The 24415-nt window shown below is 29.8% G+C and overlaps 1 protein-coding gene across 6 annotated transcripts in view; it reads left to right on the top strand.

Annotated features, from left to right (window-relative positions):
* LOC127708370 (sorbin and SH3 domain-containing protein 1-like) overlaps positions 1–24415 on the top strand; it is a 129112-nt gene that overhangs the window by 68275 nt on the left and 36422 nt on the right. For all 6 annotated transcript variants that reach the window (XM_052213225.1, XM_052213224.1, XM_052213223.1 and 3 more), the window contains 9 exons: positions 2368–2382; positions 4411–4476; positions 7568–7603; positions 8770–8943; positions 10018–10132; positions 11732–11779; positions 15624–15738; positions 18709–18780; positions 20671–20720. In XM_052213225.1, the coding sequence (XP_052069185.1) occupies positions 2368–2382; positions 4411–4476; positions 7568–7603; positions 8770–8943; positions 10018–10132; positions 11732–11779; positions 15624–15738; positions 18709–18780; positions 20671–20720 (691 nt within the window). The remainder of the gene's footprint in view (positions 1–2367; positions 2383–4410; positions 4477–7567; positions 7604–8769; positions 8944–10017; positions 10133–11731; positions 11780–15623; positions 15739–18708; positions 18781–20670; positions 20721–24415) is intronic.

Genomic DNA, 24415 nt, shown 5'->3' with positions numbered 1-24415 from the left:
AAAAATGCTCAAAAGAGGCATTAAATAAGCAGTTAGTGTTACCATGGATATCTTTTAAAACATTGATTAAACAGGGTACTTAATCCTGGAAAATCTTTGATGATGATGATGGATGGCAGTTTAAAGTCCAGTGGCAAATTAAATGCATATTCAGGACAAAAACATGTTAATGGAAAAGGATTATTAACCATGCTTTGTACAAGACCAACATGCTGAGCCGGAGTTTCAATGTGCTAGTTCACAAGGTAACAGTTTTCAGGAAGAACATTTCACTCTACCAAGATACTTTATTCTGACTCGGAGCTGACCGGTCTTTTCTCTACACCTGGAAAATCTTTTAGGGTTAAAAAAAAATAAGGTTCTATAATTTGATATTTAAAAAAAAAAAAAAAAAATTCAAGAAAGATTAACTGCACATGATGATTTTTTTTAAAGCAATATATCTTGTTTGAATTTTTATTAATTTCATTTACAGGAAAAGCACTGATTGAAAAATGTCACATGCTTTCTGTAATTTTATTTATGACCATAAAAATCATTGAAATTATTTAAATTACTCTAATGATGTTAAATAGCTTGTGAACATGTCTTAAACTATCAGAAAAATCATTACAATCTAATATCCTTTCAGCAATACAACCTCTTATCAGAATATTAATGATATATGTTTTATAAATACACAGATATATCACAGTTTGTATATATATGTATTTTTCAAAGCTGTTGCTATTTTTGATATTTTTGCATGTTCTAAATATTTGATTTCTCATGTAACAGTCTTTCTATTCATAATTCAATTTATAAGTTGAATTGTTAACATATATATTTGTGATGTACACTTTTTTCCTATGAGCATTTCCTTGTAAATCTGTAACTGCAAAAAAATCATTTTCCTCTTAAAAAAAAAAGTATTCCATTTTAATTCCTTAATATTTTTTTGGCTCATGAATGATTGCTTTACAGAAGTATTTAGTTGATAAGTAAGAGCAGTCATTTTCAAATGGTTAGATTTGACTGTAAAACTCTGAGTCCATATTATATGGTGATCACATGTTCATCTGCAGTTTTGAAATTGTTGTCCAAAACTACAAACTGTTTGGCTAATGCATACATTGCAACAAAATATTGTGGTGTTTGAAATTGTGAGTCCTCGTTTTCACCATTCTGGACTTAAATTTGACCTTATAGGAAACCTAGTTTAAGCATTACTGAAGCAAAGAGTTAACAATTAAAAGTAATGAAATACAATTTATAAGTGATGGCATCAAAAAATGGTTTATTCAAGAATTTTGGACAGGTCATAAATGTTCAAATTTGTACTATTTATCAGGCTAAAACTAAAAATGTTCATTTACCCTTATCCATGCAATTTCCACCCTGGGTTTAACTTTTTTTGTAAATGGTGTTTGGAATAACTTTTACACATTTTTGATATGGGAGATGGTAGGTCCTAATGAAACTAAAGCAGGTTGCCTTAGAATGTTTCCAAGAAATCATATTGGCATTCAACAAGTTTCCAGAAGTTTCATTTTCTCTTGTATACCCTAACCATACATTTATCTTCATTTGAATCTTGTTCATTCTAGCATGTTTCCCTTCATTTGAATGTTGATCTGTCCAGTCAGCACATTTACCTTCATATCAACTTGTTCAGTCCACCAGCTCATATCCAATTAGATTTTATAAAAGTTACAAATTGAGTAATCTTATGTTATGGAGGCAGAATATTTTGCATAACTACAAAGACCATTTATTTAGTTTTTCTGATGAACGAATTGAAAAGACTTGTAAATAAATTGGTTTATAGATAAAGGGTTAAGATTCAGTTGCATATTACATTTTCTTTCTTGAAGTTGTCAATGATTTGATACTCGGTATGAGGAAATTACATCACATTTGTCAATTATTATATCATTTCAGTCATATATATTAAATTGCATCTCATAATTTGATTTATTCATATGTGTTTGTACATTTAGGTTTATCTTTTAAAATCATGTTGATGTTACACTTTATCAGATGAAAAGATTATATTTTAAACACTTTCAGAAAAGAAAAAAAAAACAGACACTGAAAATCTTTTTACCATGACAATCTGACAGTCAAATGAAATTTACATTTTAAATTAGAATTTTTTATAATATGTATACTTTGTGATTAAAAATAGCTCTATTAGAAAGTTAATCTTGATAAGATATCTTGTCTGTTTATCAGATTGAAAATCAATGAAAAATGAAAACGGAGAGTTTCTGCATTTATCTGAGGCATTTATATTCCTTGTCATGTACGTGAATTCTTTTGACTTGATGTGCATGTGTTATTGTGTGTGTAATTGTATGTATTATTTTATTTTAAATGCTGTCTCAGTGAGTGAACTGTTCGGTGAGAATATTTTTAGTTTATCTGTCTTGTTTCACCTTTCCCTTTAGTGTTTGTACATGTATTTATGTTTTTCGTGTTATACAACATGTGTATGCTGCTTTGATTAAAGAGTCTTGGCATCTCTTCTGTACTGAAGCACATGACCATATCATATGTTATACACTACTGTTAGCAGGATGGTGCCTGTAACTTGCCCCTTTGTTGGTCTATTTATTAAACTGAACTTGAATGATAGGAACAATGATAAAGAGCTGTGTCACTGAAAATAATGCCAAACTAACAATAAAATTAATTCAAACTCTTGATCTCAATAATGATACCAAGGATTCCAGTTAGTTTTGTAGTACAGTTGCCTTGTGTTTCTGCATGTCTAACCTCAAATTTCTTGGAGTCTTGAATTTGCAACATTTAACCATCAGATTTATTCTATGTCAATGAGTATATCATGATGGCTGTGGACAGGTTGCCAATATTGAGAATTCATATCAGTCTTTATGTATGGGAACTTGAAAGTTCAAAATCTATACATAAAACAATGATTCCCTTGCTGTCAAAATTCAGTGAGAAAAAAAAATGAGGCACACTTATTGCAGGGGCAGATCCAGCCATTTTAAAAAGGGGGGTTCCCAACCCAGGATAAAGGGGGGTTCAAACTATATGTCCCCATTCAAATGCATTGATCATAAAAAAAAAGGGGGGGGTTCCAACCCCTGGAAACCCCCCCCTTTGGATCCGCCACTGAATAAGGTTCAAGCATTTTTATTTTGGGGGGGGGGGGGGGGGGATAGTTTTCTTTAATCTGAAGTACAAATTAGGATATAAGGAGTTAATTATACAGTCTGTAAACAACTTTTTGTATAGAACGTGTGCTAGAAAATCTTTTACATCTTAACAAATATTTTTCATTACATAATGATACACAAGGTTCCATGTGTGAATGGAGGACTGAATACTAAATCAAATCTATGTCCAGACAGAAAAAAAAACTAAATATTGGATTGATTGATGTGCAAACGATTCAGATAAAGTTATATAATGATACAGTTGTGATCCATTAGGCGTTTACTTTAAATAATTTGTGTATAAAGTTAGTAATTGATGGAAACTTATTCTCTATATGTCTGTGCTACGTTGTATTGTCATGTTAATGTTGTGTCTGGGACAGGAAAATGCATGTTGTGATAGTCAAAATAGGAAAAATATTTTGTTTTCAAGGATTAAAGGTATTATCCTTACATGTGTCCTAGGATTGGTCCATGAAAAGACTGAGAAAAAAAGAGAAGGTGAAATTGAATCTTATGCGTGGTTTAAAACTATCAACATACATGTCAATTTATTATACAAGATGAGAATTCAGATAACCCTTCCTTTCCTAAAAAAAAGAATGAAAGAACCTTTTATTTGTATACCATTTGAAACAAAAAATGGTTTTGAACATTACAAAAAATTTAAAAGATATTTGTTTGAACATCTTTCTATATATACAAGAGATAAATAGGGCATCACATTGGTTTTTCACTTACCATTTGAAAGGGTGTTACTAGCTGCATTTTCAGGTGACAGTTAATAGAATGGACAGCAGAAAACATTAAACTAATACTATCTGTGCTTGATTTTACAAACTATCTATTCATATATTTAGCATGGTTTCATAATTGTTTAAACTAATCTTATAAATTTTAACACCTTATCCATATTAAACTTCATGTTACAGTAGAAATTCAGTTAAATTATATATACAATATATTATATATAAGGTTATAGCAACTACTGAATTTCACCTGTTCTTTGTCGTTTTACATTATGTTTAATTTCTCAGTTTTGAAAATACTGTACTAGGATATGATCATGCATGACATTAAACAGCATTATTATAGTTTAGTTACATAATTTTTTATTTTGTTTAGATCATCTCATTTCATATCATACCATATTTAACATTTACATTGTTAACTATAATTTTGTTTTCATTCTCAAATTTGAATGAGGACTTATATAAATATTTGATCTGATTTTGCTTAATTTCAGAATCCAACTCCTACAGACCTACGTATGAATTCCCAGAGGTCAAGACAGAACCAAAGCCAAAAGAAGGTATTTCTTTCAAGGCATTATCATAATAATGGTCTAGAACTCTCTAGTAAAGGGATGATGTAACAAGTTAGAAGTATTATAAGGGATTTTGCTAGGTGGTGTTATTTTATAGGCTATTACACTAAAACATTTCATTTCCATTTTTGCATCATTCTTTAGTCAGATTATTCTAAAAAAAGGTCTCTGTAATACCAGTCTTATTTTCTGACTCTATCTCATCGAGGGCCATGAAAGATATTATAAACATCACTGATTTGTATTATGATTTGATAAACCTTAAAATTGTTTTCTAGATCCTTACAGTTGTAATACAAGGTTTTGCCAAGTATCCTTTCACATTGCAGCACATTGTTTCACACCATATTGCTTAAAGTTTATGGTCGGTTAAGTACTAAGAGACTGTCACTGTAAATCATATAAAAACAGTGTGTAAAGATATCTTTAAGTGAAAAGAATAGGCTCCTGTGAAAAATGACATGCTTTGAATTGAAGACAAAACTTAAATGCAATTGAAATTAACATTGAAATAAAAGCATTTTGTCTCGCCTTGACGGAGTCAAAAAGCGAGACATAGGTATGCTGTTTCCGGCAAAGACGGCAGAGTCAACAATGTATTAGTTTGTGATTAGGTTTAGTTCATGGTGAACCACTAGTGATAGGTCAATGATATTTGGTATGCAGTTGTATTAGCATTGGCATATCTCATTTCCATGGAGATTATTTGGCCCCGCCCCCTCATTCATGGTCTATTGACTTTGAAACTTTTGCTTAGTTTTCATGTATTAGTTTGTGATTAGGTCAGTTTAAGATGAACCACTAATGTAAAGTCAATGATATTTGGTATGCAAATGTATTGGCATTTGCAAGTTTCATTTCCTTGGAGATTATATAACCCCACCCCCTAATTATTGTTCATTGACTTTGAAACTTTTACATAGTTTACAAGTTAATGTTTGTGTTTAGGTTTGTTTAAAGGGAACAACTTACGAAAAGACAATGGTATTTGGTTTGCAGTTGTATTAACATTGGCACATCTCATGTCCATGGAGATTGTTTAGCCCTGTACCTTCAGTCATGGTTCATTGACTTTGAATATTTGCATAACTTACAAGTATTGCTATTTTAATTTCAACATTTGCATTATCAAAATAACAAATAGGCGAGACATATCTTTGTGTTAACAGTTTATGATTTTGATGCTTTTATGTTCAAAGAATATTTATACATCTTTTTATTGTAAGCGTTTTTTCTAGATCCTTGTAATACAAGTTTTTGCCAAGTGTGCATTTTTCACATAGCAGCATATTTCATAGTACAAAAAGGACTATTGATTGTGTCACAAATGATAATTTATCAGATTTACATATCAGATTGATAAAATCAAAATTTGTCGCTTTGATAATTTTCTTGACTAATTTATTTGGTTTTGGTTGATGAATATCTTATTCGACCTAGAATCTTATATCATCTTTAGAGTGCTCATCAGGTCAATGGTCTTTTTCACAAATTCAGACTTCATTTTATCTTTTTTGATATAAGTATTAAGGCATTGTTGTTTTTTAGGAATTTATATGTTTCATCAATAAAGCTGACTCTATACAAGGTTGTTGTCACCATGCCTTTGAGATAAGTCAAAGGCCGCAAGACAAACATATCTAATTTCTGAAAGAATGGAAATGAAATATTTGTTACTTGACACTAAGCACACAACAATCAATTAATAGTACAATAAAGTGTAAAAAAGCAGCAGATATCTATACAGATATTTATACAGATACTACTATTAACTGTTTAGCATGATATTTGTACATCCTCCTGCATGTATTTGATATTTTGTTTGCATGGTTACAAACGTATTTAATGTCCAATTTGTGCATTAAAAAATTGCTGAAAAAAATGAGAAATTAAAGAAAAGTTAATTTAAAGATAAAAAGTTTTATTTTCTGTTCTTAAAAGGAAATTACTTATTATTTTCAAAAAAAGCTAAGTTTACCATGAGAAAAAAATTATTTACATTTCTACATTTTTGTCATTTGGTTCTTTTTTTCTGGATAGTTGTCTCATTGGCAATCTTACCACATCTAGCATGTTTACATTGTTACATGCAAAGTACACATAACACCTCCGTTTTTTAAACTGACAATAGACAGAACATTTAAATCATAAAAATCAAAACATTATGAAAGTTTGGTTAATTTTACATCAGTTTACAAAAATTTGACTTTGATTGATACATGCTTTTAGACAAGATGAAATGAACCATTCAAAGTTTTTTGTCCTATTTTGTATCTGTAGACAATAGATCTAATTCATGCGGATGTTATCTCACATTTTTGTCGCTAGTAAATATATTATAAGCAGAATTTGTTATTGTTCATCAGGTATGGATATACAAACATTAGTTACATCTTTAGTTTGTCTTGTCATTGTTTTTAAAATGTTTAGAAGGGTTTTAAATTGTTAGGAATTTACATTTAAACATTATAAGTTAGTAAGGATGTTTGTCTAATTGTTTGTCTTTCTTAGTTAGGTATTTCATTATATATTTTGACAAGAGAGTGATCATATAGGGAAAAAAATTGAAGTTTGTAAACCATCAAGATCTAAGAATGATAATAAAATAGATGAAACATTGTTTTTTGCTTCTTTTATCTTTATGTTTAGGCTGAAATTTTAAAAAATATATTAGCTAAAGAGGAAAATTTTCAGCATTTACATCCGAAAGCCAGCAATCTTTGAAAACTTGCCGATTAATGACTAACTTGTAGAAAGGAATTTGGAGGTGCTAGTTATATATAAACATCATATCATGTTTTTCATTTCTGAAAACTTTGCATGATTTGACCAACTTCATTTGAGCAATAAACTGTCGATCAACAGTACATGTAGTTGCACATTTATGTATCATTTACAGCAAGATAAAGTTTAATTGAGTTATACTTGATTATAAATTATTTAAATTCCATGCAAAATTAATCAGAGATGAAGTGTTCCTCCCAATGTCACCATGTTTGACAACATCCTGCCTGCTGTGTGTGTGTGTGTGTGTGATATTTTGTGTTGTTACATCATCAAAACATTTCATTTTTAGATACCAAGAAACCTGTAGTTGAGGAAACAGTTACCAGTAAGTTGTTCTTTAAAATGAAACCAGTTTGTTTTCAAGATCAAAGCTTAAATCAGAGCACTTAATTTTACTCAGCTTGTAGCCAGCACTTGAAAATATCAGAATTTAAAGATCTCTCTCCTTATATTGTGTAGTCTAGAAACCAGCGGCTCTTTTCATAAAAAATCTTAAGAGTAAATTTACTCGTAAGTCATACACATTTCAGTATAACTTACGATCAATTTCAATCGTAAGATTTTTTGTGAAAAGAGTCGCTGATGGCAATGCCATATTCTACCCTTGTTCAAATTATGCTCCATATAAAGTAAATAGAAACATTCATCTTTTGAGGTAATATTCATTAATGCAAGTCAAATGCAGACATAAATTTTGTCCTGTCACCTTTGTTCAAACACAACGTAATACACTATTTCATGACATGTTTGCATAGAGTAGTTATATCACATTAGTTATCACTAACTGTAGCTTGTCATAGTTTATTAATACCAGTAGTCAAATTAGCAATTTACTGGTTACTAACCTTATGTCATTCAGAAGAAATGTTCATTTCACCCTTACTTAGTATAAACAATGTGCCAACATTATGTAATTCAATTGTGTGTTACTGAAGTGTTATTTATCGTCTTGTAAGAATTTTATTTATGTTTTCTAAGGAACCTGCATGTTCTGCCAATGATATGGGTGTTGTATACCAGTGCATATTATACCTGTATTTTTGTGCGTGAGAGTAATTGCTTTGGTATGGATTCTATGTATTTCTAAAAATTTTGAGAAAAAAAATGTATTTGATTGTCTAGAGTCAAAGCATGATTATTAAGGAATAACATTACAGTATTTATAGAATTGTCAGCATCAGTTAAGGGTTTGATGGTTGCAAATGCAGTTTTACTGGTGATGCAGAATGTAGCCAATTAGAATATTTGCAATATTGAAAATAGCAACTCTTCGAAAACAGTAATGTTATTCCTATTCTAATGCAATACTCTTAAAATGCACAAAATTAAACTTTGCAAACTTGAAATGTGGTGTGCTACATTATTGCCAATGACTCTGATCCTCAACAGTGGAATTGACGACATGCTTAATCCTATTAAAATTGGCTTTACATTACTCATTGCATTAGAATGTGTTTTATTATCCCTCGGTTTGACCTTATTTTTTTGCAGAAGAAAATCCTTACAAACCTGCATATGAACTTCCTTCTACACACAGAGAAGACTCATCTAAATTTCGAGTTAATGAAAAGAACAAACAGAATGGAAGATTATCATCTTCTCAAACAGAAAAAATAACCAAATCTGATTTTAACCAAAGAAAAGAACAGTTCACAGGAAAGAAAGGTACATACTAAACAAATGAAGTTATTCGATTCACCATTTGAAATTAGAACATGTTGCTTAGTCTTTAGTTTTCTATGTTGTGTCATCTGTACTATTATTTGTCTGTTTGTCTTTTTATTTTTGACCATGGCGTTGTCAGTTTGTTTTCGATCTATGAGTTTGACTGTCCCTCTGGTATCTTTCGTCCCTCTTTTTGAAGCCAAACGCTTTCAGTTCAAATAGGTGCCTCATTCCTCATTGGCTAAGTGGTCTAAGAAGTTCATCTACTGTATCAGTAGTCTGCCAACATTGAGGTTGTGAGTTCGAACCCCACACGTGCAGTTGTTTTTTACTCTAAATCTTAATTGACTAGGATTGTCACTTTTCCTGTCGAAGGTTGGTGGTTTTCTTCTCACTCCGTCTTCCTCCATCAATAAAAACTGACCAATAGTGCTGAAAGTGGCATTTAAATCAATATCAATCAACTAATCATTCAAATATTCAACATCCATGGTCAAAATTACTAAACAATGATAAAACATGGGACATATATGATAAAACAGTCACACATTCAGCATACGCAAACATCATCAGTGTTTGAATGAACATACTGACTATATCATACATATATCTGTGTGCATTTATTATTGTGATTTTTGAGGCATGGACAAAAATGAAGGTTTTATATCCACCATTTCAGTAAATGCTACATACAAATAATGCTATCAGAATTTAAGTTTGTTTTTTTTTTTTGAGATACTTATCCGTATTCAGTCCCAATTTTTCGCAATAAAAACATTGCAAAAATTTCCGAATTTACCGTATGTTGATGAAACTAGTTTGATATTGTATGCATGCCTTAAAAAAAGAACCAGATGCTCATGAATTTCACGTCCATCTTTCAATTAACCTTAAATTTTTCACATCCAAAAAGCTCTTGAATAATGTTTGGGCACTATCAAGGAGCCACAGATGTTTAGAGGTATTTTATATAACTATAAATGCATTTCGTGCGGTGTAAAAGAAACATTTTACCTTATTAATGAATTTTACAATATGTGATTAACAGTAAGAAAGTATAATTGTGTTTTGCAGATGTAGATGCAGGGTATAGATCAGAACCAGATAACTCATCTAAAACTAAATCCAGATCCAAGAGTTTATCAGATTTTAAAGCAGATTTCAAATCGTCTACAAAACCAAAGACTTTGTAAGTAAATGGCATTTTGTTTTTTTGCTTAAAGTTCCAAGGTTTTAAAAGAATATGATAAATTTTTATAAGAGAAAAAATGTTTAGAAAGAAAACTTGGAGCTGTTATTTATTTGATATGTTTATTCCTGTTGCAGATGGTAAGACATGATTATATTTAAAATGTTAAAACTTCAGTTTTTAATTGGTTTGCTATAAAAAAAAAAATGTTATGGTCTTATATGATTAAATTTGATTTATAATACTTGCAGATAACACTAGTACAATCTGACTCATTATTTTAAAGGGTATTTTAGCAAAACAATGATAAAAAGAAGAAAAATATTCTCTTGTCTCAGAATTTTCTTGAAGTAGGTTTGTTGCGTTTCTGCTCATTTTTTTCTACTTTTGAATTGAATGATATATTTTTGTTATATTGGTAGTCCTTCAAGAAATTTTAAGTGATAGTTTGAACATTTATAATACACAAAAAAAAAAAATTTGGTGTTAAAAGCATACATGATTAAATTAAAATTGCTATGCAGTACTGGTTTTGCTCATTATTGAAAGCCGTACAGTGACCTATAGTTGCTAACTTCTACATCTTGTGGTCTCTGGTGGGAGTTGTCTCATTGGCAATCATACCACATCTTATTATTTATATGATTATTAAATTAAAAGTCAAAATTTAAACCGCCTCCTGATAAATGCTACAAAATTGACCAAGTTTTTGCCTTTAAGGTATGGACTAATTAAACTGAAGTTTTATCATATGATACATGTATGTGTCATGTGTTGCATCATTGTACGTCAGGATGTTTGTCATTAAATGTATTAACAAACGTACATGTCTCTGTATTATGTGTGGTGTCTACCTTGATGTCCTACGTCAATTTGCATCATCTGAGCATTGTCCATTTGAATATATTTTGATAAATCCCCTCAAACATGCATTATGATGAAGAAAATTGCCTTTGATAGAATCATGATTTATTCCATGCCCCTATGACAATGTAATTTCCTAATGCACCTTAAAGATATATTCATTTTTCAGTCCTGATTGACGTTTATTTTCTGAATTCGTTTCCTGAATTTATTGAACTGTACAGTTCTATCCCATTGTGTTTATAACATACACACACCAAATGAAGCATGAATAATATTTTCATCTGTTCACTGCTATGTCCAAAAAGGTTGATAATTTTGTATTCTATATTTACTGTGCCACTAAAAAAATATATCCTAAAAATACACTTCACAAATTTTGGAACTGCTAGTGCATGCATACCCTTGTTCAGTGACAGTTTTTTGTAACCATAGATATGCAGCATGCCATTATTGGACAATTGACAATTTGATCATTTTATTTATAATTTTATTCTCTTTTTTTTTTTGTAAGAAATTTATATAGTAAATTTTTATTGAAAATGAAAATATTTTCAACATCGAATAATTTTGTTTTTCAATTAGAAATAAATCATCGATTGTAGATTTAACAGATTTTTAATTTATATTTCAATATTTTATATAGAAATTATAACCAGAATAAAAATGGGAAAAAAAATAAGTAAATTTTATGATATATATGCTTAATTCTATAAGTTTTCTCCAACATTTCAGAGATACTGAAATTTCGGAAGAGGTGCAAGACTTCTTGAATTACCTAGAGTAGGTTGATCATTATTGTAATCCCCTCCTAGCACAAAGCTTGCTTATCAAATATGAACAATAATCACAATGGCAAACATTTTGTATTTGGGTTTCAGGAAAATCACAGATATTAATCATTTTAATCCTACAAATTGTAGAGATATCAATAGAATTTTATACTAGAACTGTAGCAATCAGCCGTTGCCATCTTATCTTTTTTTGACCTCCAAATCCTATGTGACAGCAACCTTAAACACAATAAAACCAGATTGATGTTAAATGTCATTGTGAGTTGTGTTTGTCTAGCGTTAGTCCTGTATGTTGATGTATAAATGTACATTCTGTGTATTTGTATCAGAACATTTACAAATGTGTTCTTCCATGATTTTAATTTCAGCGTGTGCTTAATTTTAACATTTTTTTGTGGTATTTTTCTCATCTATGTTTTGACTTTTGTTTTTGAATTCCTTTGGGAGATCAAAGCTGTTAAGCAGGGTTATGGCTTAATATTTTTTTAGAAAATTGCATTGATATATAGTCACACATGTGAAATTAAAAATACTTTTGAGTTATCTCCCTTTGATTAGGTTTTTATCTTTTTCTGGTCTATATCAGATCATGGTTTAAAGAACTCTTTGATTTCCTAAGGTAAGATGGCAAAGGTTTGGAATAATCACCATAGTAACAGAAAAAAATCAATAATTGGACTTTAACATACTTATTTAGTTGAATAGGTAATGTTTACAAGTAAAGTTTGGTTCATTATAACTTCTATGGTGATGACAGTTTTTATCACAGTTATTTGAAGAATAACAACATATTATTTTGTTTTACTGACATTTTATCCACATTTTGGTTTATTTATTTGATTAATTTATTGGTGATGGGTTGCCTACATAAGTATTAGACAAGAATGTGTAAAGTGTATTGAGTTTATTACTTCAAAGTTTTGTAGGGAATACAACACATCAATAGTAGTTAAGAGTACTTAAAAAAAAATAAAACTGTGGTGGATGCTTACACTTAGTTATCCATTACTTTGTGTGCTGTGAGAAGTGATAGTCAGTTACCATGAACTATAGATAGAAGGCTTATGAGTAATCACTTCATGCTTTTAATGTTGTACCAATCTTATTGTTGTAAAGTTAAACTAACACTGTAAATAAATAATCAGAAAATGACATCAGAAAAGAGTCTTTTAAAACAGAAAAAAAACTTATAGAATGCCAGGAAGTATTTATACTTAAATACTGTAAAACGAGATTTATATGTTTTCACTCATGAAACAGAGTCTCAATATCCCTATCCCCTACTTTATTATACTCCATGTTCCACAGAAGGTAGGTTCTGTCCATAACATATTTCTGTCACATTTTTCTAAGTAACTAGTCATAGCTTCATGATATACTGCACCACACCTGATCTTGATATACAATACCATGTGGAAATTTTAAGTTCCTTCAATATTCTACTACCTACATGCCAAAACATATCTTTAAAATGTCATGCACATAGATAAAATTATAGTCACATTTTCTCAGCAACTACAATTTTCACAACTTCATCTAGTTATGCCATACCTTGTGTCACGTTTTCAACTCCTTCAATTTTTTTCCTCCCCTTGGCAAAAACTTTTAATTTTATGCACATATAAGAAATTTTCATCACATATTTCTCAGAAACTACAAGTCATATTCTTGATATATGTAAGTGTATAATAAGTGAGCAATGTTAACATAACAACATGTTAAAAATGTTTTCCTTGGTTCCCATGCAAGTTTGTTCCCTCAGAATAAAGGATTTTTACAAACCATATCACTAATGTATACTCTGGATTCAGTATTATTCGTGGGATTCCAATTTTGATTTTCGAGAATATATGTTAACCATGAAATTTAACGTTCAATGAAGTACATATTTTCTATAGGCTTGTTTTCAGACTTGGGCAAAAGCACGAAAATACGAGTTTTCCTCAATTCACGAAAATTGGTAGCCACAAAATAAATAAATCCATAGTATAACTTTTCAAAATGAAAATAACTTAATACTTGTATGTACATGTATTACTATTACAATATAACGTAATACTTGTATGTACATGTATTACTATTACAATATAATGTGATACTTGTATGTACATGTATTACTATTACAATATAACGTAATACTTGTATGTACATGTATTACTATTACAATATAACGTGATACTTGTATGTACATGTATTACTATTACAATATAACATGATACTTGTATGTATATGTATTACTATTACAATATAACGTAATACTTGTATGTACATGTATTACTATTACAATATAACGTAATACTTGTATGTACATGTATTACTATTACAATATAACTTAATACTTGTAACTTGTATGTACATGTATTACTATTACAATATAATGTGATACTTATATGTACATGTATTACTATTACAATATAACTTGTAACTTGTATGTACATGTATTACTATTACAATATAATGTGATACTTGTATGTACATGTATTACTATTACAATATAACTTAATACTTGTATGTACATGTATTACTATTACAATATAACGTAATACTTGTATGTTCATGTATTACTATTACAATATAACTTAATACTTGTATGTACATGTATTACTATTACAATATAACGTAATACTTGTATGTACATGTATTACTATTACAATATAACTTAATACTTGTAACTTGTATGTACATGTATTACTATTACAATATAACGTGATACTTGTATGTACATGTATTACTATAACAATATAACTTGTAACTTGTATGTTCATGTATTACTATTACAATATAACGTGATACTTGTATGTACATGTATTACTATTACAATATAACTTGTAACTTGTATGTACATGTATTACTATTACAATATAATGTGATACGTGTATGTACATGTATTACTATTACAATATAACATGATACGTGTATGTACATTTATTACTATTACAATAAAACGTAATATGTGTATGTACATGTATTACTATTACAATATAACGTAATACGTGTATGTACATGTATTACTATTACAATATAACGTAATACGTGTATGTACATGTATTACTATTACAATATAACGTAATACTTGTATGTACATGTATTACTTTTACAATATAACTTAATACTTGTATGTACATGTATTACTATTACAATTGTTTGAAAAGTAAGGAGCTCATCTCAGGTGTAAAAAGTAGTATGTTCATTCCAGTGTCTGAACAGAATAATTAAATTGCTTTGTAATTTTGCTGGAACTATATGGAGATTATGTGTTAGAAGTGCTAATGGGTTGATTTGTTTCCCAAGTGTCCCTTCCTGTCGCTGTCCTATCAAATTTTGAATTATTAATGAGAATAAATCAATATTTTGCAAGGTTTTGTTTCTGAAATTAAATACTATTCAGATTGTAAATATTGTCCTTTATGTGAACCACAGATTATTAAAAGTCATAAATATCCTTTACATTCAATCAATTATGAAATCTTTTCTCTCCCAACAGCTTGAATTGTTGGTAATTGACAGGTATTATACCTGCAGGTTGCATCATAATTAAAATCAATTTCAGTCTCTCGTACAATATTATATTTCCCAAGCACTTCTGAATCTTTTAAATGTGGACTTCATCTTATCATCTATGTGTTGTAATGTCTGGTTTAAATTACTGATCTTTAGTGACATCTTCATTTTAAAAAAGTGTGATTGGTCAACAGCTGTTTGAAAGCAACATCTTGTTACGGTATAGAGATATTTACCTATAATCCTGCCTTTTACATGTAAGACTTCAGTAATCATATTGTTCACTGAGTGTCAGGGCTGTTAACTGAATGTTTTTCTTTATTTATCAACAGTGAATGGAATCCACCCAACGCAAGGTCAACGGTAGAGAAATATCGATGTCAGCCAAGAAGTATAGTAGATTATGAACCAGGATTCTCATCTATAGCATTTCAAGAGGCAAAAACTGTAAGTATTTTGTGTGTCGTCTTTTTCTTCTACAGCTGTAAGACTAACTATGAAATACAGTCAGAGTGCCTTCCCTTATCTTAAGATAAAGCCTGAACTTGTTATCCCACTTATTTAGAAGTAGAAAACCATCTCTATTACTGCTTGTCTCCAAAAACAAAGTTTAAGCTTATTTAACCTGATGTGAAAGTGTTGGCCTTTCTCATCACTTTGTGTCTGTCTTTCACTCATCATCATTAACTTTTCAAAAGTCTTCTACTCCTAAACTGCTTGGCCTATTTGAAAAAAGTTGACCACTATATCAGCTTTGAATATTAATTTTCAAGTGATATCTGATAATGTTTTAAATCATCCAAATGATCCCCTTACGGAAGTTAATGTAAATAATGGATTAGGTTGCAACAGGCAAAAGTAAATTTAATGGCTTTCCCAGTAAATATTTAGTGTTTATTGTTTTCTTATAATTATTGGAAACAGATTGTGTGAAGTCTTTGCTCTAGATGACCCTTTTTTGACGTCTTTCTTGACACTAAAATTTAGCTCAAAGTAGAATTTCACTCCCTTTTGAATGATACCCTTTCAAAAAGTATTGCATCCACATTTATCTACAAAAAGTACATGCTTTTCATCTAATTTATCAATAAATTTTCATGACATTTTCTGCATATAATAAGCAATGTTAAACATTACAGTAATGTCCAAGCCTATGTCATAAAATGAATGTAAAAATATGTGAATTTTTACATAGATGATTCTCCTTTTGACAATGATAGTTCTGGTCTGTTTTCAGTCATCTAAGAATTTTGTGCTGCTATTTAGTATTTCCCTATTTAATAATAGTTACAGATCTCAAAAGAGATCAATTTGAACTATTTTGGACTTAAGAAGAGATCTTTTGACCCAGAAATTTTCTGCTCTGTTGTAGTCCAAAGTTAATCAAAAGGGCCTTCTTTTACTTTGGGGGTCCTTGTACTTTAGGGTTAGGTTTATGGTTAGAGTTGGGAGAGGGTTTGTTCTAGACTAGGTTTAAGGCTAATGTAATGGTTAGATATTGGTTAAGGTTAGGTTTTTGAGTTATTGTTTGATAAGTATAGCATGGGACCCCTAAAGTAAAAGAAGACCAAGAAAGGTTGACCTACTTTTGATAAAATTAAAGGTTAGGTTAGTACATTTTAGTTTTGTTTGATGTTTAATTTGTTTATTTCCCATGAAAAAAATTCATAGAAGGCTGAGTTAAGGAACCTTTGGAAAACGTTATCTAAATTAGGTTAAATAAGGTTCCCTGAGATGTTTTACTACATTATTGTGGATGTTTTTGTCTTAAGTTCCAAAGTATGTGCTCTCTTTATGACATTTATATATATCAATTGCCCTTTTGAAAATCTTGGAACAAACACCTGCCTGTTTTATATATGGTGCCAGGTGAGAGATACACACTCCTTTGAGACTCTGTTAAAAAACCAAATCAGATTTATAGGATTTTTCCTTTTAGTGTTAAATTTAAGATTGTTTCTATGATTCATTAACAATTATAGAAATTTATTAAAAGCAGTAATAGTGGATGGCATCCTTAAATTTATCTGCTCCTTAATACAAATAGGGCTTTAGCTCTCCTCCTTGAAATTCAAAAGAATTGATATATATCATTGTATTATTTTATTTTCAAAAAGGGTCTGATAGGAATGATGCACCATTACAAATTACAGCATGCACTTATTGCATTAAGGTGTATGGAATGTTATGCATGTGCACTCTGCAGAATGAATGGCAAAAGTTACTGCATATGCAAAAAGCATGGATAAGTTGTCTGTCATTATTGGGATTTAAAAGATATATATCATATTGTGCTGCAGAAAATATGACAATAAATGCTTCCTTTTTATTAAAGTGATATTCATGGTCTTGTCTCAAACTTTAAGCTCACATGGAAAAAAGTTTTAAACTTTACGCCTGATACATCTACTGTTTTTTTTTAAGTTTCTGTCTATTGATTGGTCCATTTTGAGTCTGACTAATGATAAGAATCTACTAGATATTTCAAAGTTATGCTTTGTAAATAGAGAGAATTTTTTTCTATACAATGTATGCAATACTTGCAAAGGTGATATTAGGAAGGCAAACTTTATAATTGTTTTTATAAAAAATGATTTTGCTTAAGGCAAATAAAAAAAAGCAGACAAGATCTCTTGAGTAATTTATAGTCTTACAGATATTCTGAACAAAGGATAAATTTAATAAACAGAAAAACCATCTTCTGGATCAATTTTACCTGACTATCGATTAGTAAAAAGAGGTTCACCAAGGGAAGCACAATATATATCTACTGGTTTTTCTTAAAGAAACAGAGCTTCATTATACCTATGGCAAAATGTTATTAATTTATTTATTGAACAAAATGCATATTCTGATTCAAATTATCCAAGATATTTTCTGAGCAAAAGAACTTATTTTCTGATCCCATGTAAAACTATAGTTATCCCAGTAAATTCATTTGACCAGTGTTGTGAAATATTAATCATTAAACACTTCTATTTAACAGCAGGATTTATTTTGATGTAATTATTTGAAATACTATGGGGAAATACTTCTTTTTCAAAAATGAAAATGCAGAAAATTCATGGGTATGAACAATTGGACAGGTTATGTGGAATTAAATGCCCCACCCAATGTTTTAGAATTCCCTTTATTGCATGTTGAATGATTTTAGCGTACCTGCATTAGTGGAGAAGAAAACAAAGAATACCTAGACCTTGTTGTTGACATCATTGATTTATGTGATGTAGACATTAAATAAATCAATGTTTGTGTTTGAATGTTGAAATTTATTTGAACCTGGGAAATATAAATCCAATTATTGTGATGACACACATATGAACGGGTAGGTTGTACAATGACTAAATGTTGTGACGTGTTTGTGTGAAATGACGGGATGTGTGTTTTTTATTTTGTATTTCTAATTACGTTATGTAGGGACCAGGTAGATATCGTTCATATTCGGCCACTTCTCCAACGGAGAGAAAAAAGAAAACAGATAGCACGAAGGTAGTATTGTGTGATGGTTGCACAAAAATTATGCTTGTAGCTATGGCTTCTGGCTATAATTTTATTTCACAGTTTGATTTTGATTAATTATCTTCCTCTATATTATCTTTTACTTATTCATTTTCAGTTTTAATTTTCATGTAAATCATTGTGACCCTCATACATAACTTTTTGGTATAGTGGACTCCTAACATGAGTCTTATCATTTTATTATATAATGGGAGTTTTCATGTATGTTATTTTTATTGTAACTTTTTAGATGTTGTCTCGTTTCACTTTGTGTCATACAAATGTATCAGAATTTTCTCTCGCATGCAGTACCCTTATGAATGTGATAATGTCTTAATCTTTAACACCCAGAATATATCATAACATATTGAACTTACTACCTCAGACAATAATAGATTGCTTAAGAATGTGCCATTAGAATTTTTTCTGGCTTGTAATGTAGTTAAAGTTCAATAGAGACAAAATACAATACTTTTTATTCGTGGGATACCAATTTTCGTTGATTTCGTGGCTATAGGTAAACCATTTATTTAAATGTTCAACAAATTGCAAACTTTCTATAGGCTTGTATGCAGGCTTTGCAAAACCATGAAGTCAGTATTCACAATACTACAATTTTTCCTTGATCCGCGGAAATTGGTACCCACAAAAATAAATTAATCCACTGTATACAAAATACAGAAAGTAATTTTTCCAAATTTCCATGAATACCAGAAAGGTCCTTATTAGACAATAGTTCCTTAAGACTGAAAGTATTTGTATATTTTAGGCTTCTGATTAGAATATGGTACTTATGATAACCAATTCTTATAATATTTGTAGTCGCTAGGTTGACAGCAGATAGTGAAAAAGTCTTGCCAAGTTTATCTAACTATTCTTTTGTTTTAGTATTTTGCTTTGCAGATTTTAGTTTATAGAAGCCTGACTTGATTATCCATAAGCACACACATGCTTTATTTTATTTTACTTTATTACTATATTTAAATTATTTTTTTCACATAACATTATAATACACAGATAATAACTTTTTCTAACAAGTAGTGAAGTACCGTTATTTAGAACATGTAAGGAATTTATTTTTGAAAAAAGAAAGAAGAGAGAAACTTTTATTATTGTTAGCTTGTCCTTAATGTCCAGTGACAGATATTGATATAAAATTACCTAATTCATTTCATAAGGATTATGAATAACAAGCGATCGTGAGTAAACCTCAATGAGACAGCAATCCAACGACACGAATAGTATATAGATGTAAATCATATTGCATATTTTCTGCAGGTTATTCAAAAAAAAAAGAAAATTTTAAACTGAAATGATGATAAAAAATCAAAATGAAATGAATGATAGAAGATAAAGGTGACAAAATATTTTTTTGTACAGAAACTTTATTTACTGAAAAATGAATTCATGTGGCACTAACATGATGTGGTAATAAATGTGCATGAGAATAGTTAAGCATGATATACAACTGGTATTGTGATATTTTAATTCAAAAATTTAGGTAGAGATTTCACTGAAATCTAAATTAAAAAATGTACTATTAAAGACTAGCTTTCTTTTTTGAATTATGGTCACATTAGACTTGACATTGTATTTGTAGAAAATTTCTATCATTAGTTACTTACTTATAATCTAGCATTTCCAAAATAATTAGAACTGAAGGAATTGTATCTTTTTGTGACTTTTCTCATCTAGTACATCAAGGATAATTAGAATTGAAAGAAATTGTATTTTTAGCGACTTTCTCAAATTATTATATAATCAAGTGTGATAATCTACTTTGTCGGTTAAAAAGTTCACAATACCAGAAGTTTTATTATTCAGTTTAAAGAGTTATCATTATATATCGCTAAAATCTAATGGATCTCTCTTTACTTTCAGGGTGCTGCACATAATCCACCCATAGATAAACCAGGACAGTTCAGTAGATAGTAAGTGTTCATTTTGGTTGCAAGGGTTGCCTCCCTTCTATCATCAACTTCCTAAATAAACATTTTGATTCCTGATATTTCTCTAAATTATCATGAAATATTGAAAATGTATGTGTAGTTTTAAGAAGTACATTTAAGTGGTTGATATATTTAGTCGTTTCAGGTCACACAACCTTTTAAATGTTAACAGTAGGTTATACTAGATAGTACAGCATTTATGTGTTCATCTAAGATATTTTTTTTTTTTACTTTTTGAATACATGTTATGCTGCCCATCAAGGGCCCTTGATTGGAATAATAAATATTCTTATTCTTAATACTTTTGGTTCCAGTTACAGTATTATGACTTTGTAGTATAAATAGTAGATTTATAATATACTTGTTGGATGCTACTGGTACTAACTGAAACAAACAGTTCAAACATTGTCAGTGGCTTACTGTATATATGTCATTTGTACTTTGGTGGATAGTTCGTTGTCTCAGTGGCAATCTTGCTATTATACTGTAAATTTTTAAGGAAATGAGATTTCATTTTGTGATGTATTCAGACAAATGTAATTTATGTTGCAATTTTCTGCTCACTCCAAAGCCTCTCCCTTCAGTAAACCAAAATAAGAGAAGGCCATAAAATGAACATGCAGTTTGAATATTTTGGCCTGTTCAGGTCATCATTTTTCTGATACCAGATCATAAAATTAATGGACCAATTACCAACACATTGTAAAAGTATGTTTTGTTGACCAAAATAAGAATAATAATGGCTAAAATATTGATGATTAGGGGGCCTTTTGTGAAAATTAGATGTTGTTTTCACCTTTTGTAACATGTGATACCCTACAGGCAGGTAAAAACAATAAAATAAAAAACTGTGATAAATTCTTACATCATTATTGATTGGAACAACACATTTAACTTTGTGTGATAAACATCAATACTATAATCTATTGTACAAATCTGTCTCTTGTGAATTGATGCAGCAAAGTAATAATTCTATGTGTGTACTTTTATGGGTTAGACAAATAAATTATTTACACACATTGTGAAGTAAATTTAGCTAAGTCATATTTGATGCTATTGTTATGATTGAAAGTTTCTAGTCATCTAGAAATTCAAATCTGTCAAAATTAAATTTTTGCTGGATAGAGTTGTAACATATTATTTCATTCTTTATTGCAGTATGAGGTAGTTGTTTTAAAATCTATATATCTGAGGCCTGTTGCTAAGACGCTTTTGAGGGGGTTATTTTGGATCATGACACTTTGGCTTCAATCATCAAACTTCAATCTGACTCTCAACTTTAACAGTCTTTTTTAGTTTTCAATGGGGGGTTGGAGGAACCCCCTAACTATAGATGTGTAGCCCACATCAGACATTTACAAAACTATGTGTTTACAGGGTTTATTTGTATATGATTGGGTCCAAGTGTAGAGAATAGTTCTAAATCAAAACAATTTATTTTATTGAATGAAATCCCATATTGATAGACAGCATATTCCAAAGTTAATTCCTCATTAGGAAAGAATGCTTCTAAAAACCTATGGGATAATTTCTTTAAGTTTATCAATTGAGTTTTTGTCTTGCCTTGACAGAGTCAAAAAGCAAGACATAGGAATGCTGTGTCTGGGGGCGGCAGCAGTGTCAACAATGTATTAGTTTGTGATTAGGTCAGTTTATGGAGAACCACTAGTGGTAGGTCAATGATATTTGGTATGTAGTTGTATTAGCATTGACACATCTCATTTCCATGGAGATTATTTGACCCTGCCCCCTCAGGCATTGTCCTTTGACTTTGAACGTTTGCTTATTTACACATATTAGTTTGTGATTAGATCAGTTTATGGAGCACCACTAGTGGCAGGTCAATAATATTTGGTATGCAGTTGTATTATCATTGACATATCTCATTTCCATGGAGATCGTTTGGCCCTGTATCTTTAGTCATGGTTCATTGACTTTGAATATTTTGCATATCTTACATGGTAGTGTATTGCTATTTTAATTTCAACATTGGCATTTTACTATTAAATAACAAAAAGGCAAGACATATCTCTGTGTTAACAGTTTATGATTATTATGATGGCAATGAACATTTATTATTAACATTTCCAACAGCTTGTTTGTTTGTCCTATATACCTTAAAAATAATTAATTACAATCATAATTTATGATTCTAAATATTTGAATTAATTATAGAAACAATGTGATGTTGAACATAAAGCAGATTGTGTTTACCATTGTTTTTGGGATGGGAGATTACAATTGCAGGCAAAAATAGGATTACACATTATTGAATATAAAGTGCTATAATACTTCTAAAAGAAATCATAATTGATTTTGCACATAATTTGCATAAGACTGTAAATCATAATAAAGCACTTTTGATCACAATGCAAAAAATTACCAGTAAAGGAGACAGCTGTTGCATAACAATTTTATATCTACATGTTAAAAGTTTATTATTTTATCGATCAATGTTTTTTTTTTTTTTCACTCTCCTTGTTTTCCTGTTTGTGACACCTGGCCTATTATTGTTAGAGACCTCATTCCCAGGTAATTACAGGTGAGATAATCAAATACCTCAGGTAATTTATCTGCTTCATCTAATTAAGGAGAATAGATAAGGTACATAATAATAGTATTCAGAGACAGATTGCTTTGTTTGCCCACACACCATTAATCGATGTATAGAAACACCAAAATGTAAACAGCAATTAAATTTGGAGTTATCTCCCTTTAAAACATAAGGTGAATGTTACGTTTGAGTAACTTGATGCAAAATAAAGGATTTTCTTTTTCTCACTTCACTGCATATGATTATTCTAGTATTGTGATATAGTCATTGAAATTTTATGATGACTTGTGAAAAACATGGAATTAATTTTTTGTTATGATTTGTAGAACAGTCAAGGTGAAGGCTAATTTTAAATGACCCTTTAAAAAAATTGTGAATACAGGTAGAAAAAAAATATTATCTGAAGTTTGTGTGACTGTGGAATAAAATTATGTGATATAAGATGCTGACTCTGATTGCAAGATACTGTGGGTAAGTTTCTTATCACAGCTAAATTTTTTAGAAATTTTTTTATTTTTGTATGTAAAAAAATATATTTAATTTTCCCAAAAGACGTAATATGAGAATAAGTGACAGAGTTTTAAGTAATATATTACAGCAGTTATGAACAAGAGTGATTTGAAAAAATTGTCTTAATGTGAAACAACCCTGGTTGAAATTGTTGCATTTTGTCAAATTATACTATAATTTCATTCCAACAAAGACATCTTTTTTTCACCTTTATATGAACACAAAGCTTATGAAAATATGAATTTATATCAGATTTGAATAAAATTTCAATTTGATAACAATTTTATCTAGTATGAAAGATATGTTTTTTATGTTTTGATTTGAAATCATAAATTGTCAATATCAACTATTCGCAATTGGTCAGTAATAACTTTAAGTGTTTCTTGAGTCCCAATAAAAGGTCAGATTACATTACCTTGGGGTGTGGATTTTATAGTCATTTACAAAGCAACTTATCTGCTTATTTTGAACTTTAGTTTGAACTATGTAAATATTGGGATATTCTTTAGGTTTTGTTTAGCTAGCAAGTTGAAGCTGCCCAAAATTGTCCAGATCAAAATCGAGTTTTTCAAAATCTTGTAACATTCTGACATTTTTATGTTCATTCATCCAA

The sequence above is a fragment of the Mytilus californianus genome, unplaced genomic scaffold, assembly GCF_021869535.1.
Source record: "Mytilus californianus isolate M0D057914Y unplaced genomic scaffold, xbMytCali1.0.p SCAF_7, whole genome shotgun sequence".
Lineage (NCBI taxonomy): Eukaryota > Metazoa > Mollusca > Bivalvia > Mytilida > Mytilidae > Mytilus > Mytilus californianus.
The sequence above is the reverse complement of the archived record's forward strand: the minus strand, read 5'-3'. Positions and strand labels throughout refer to the sequence as shown.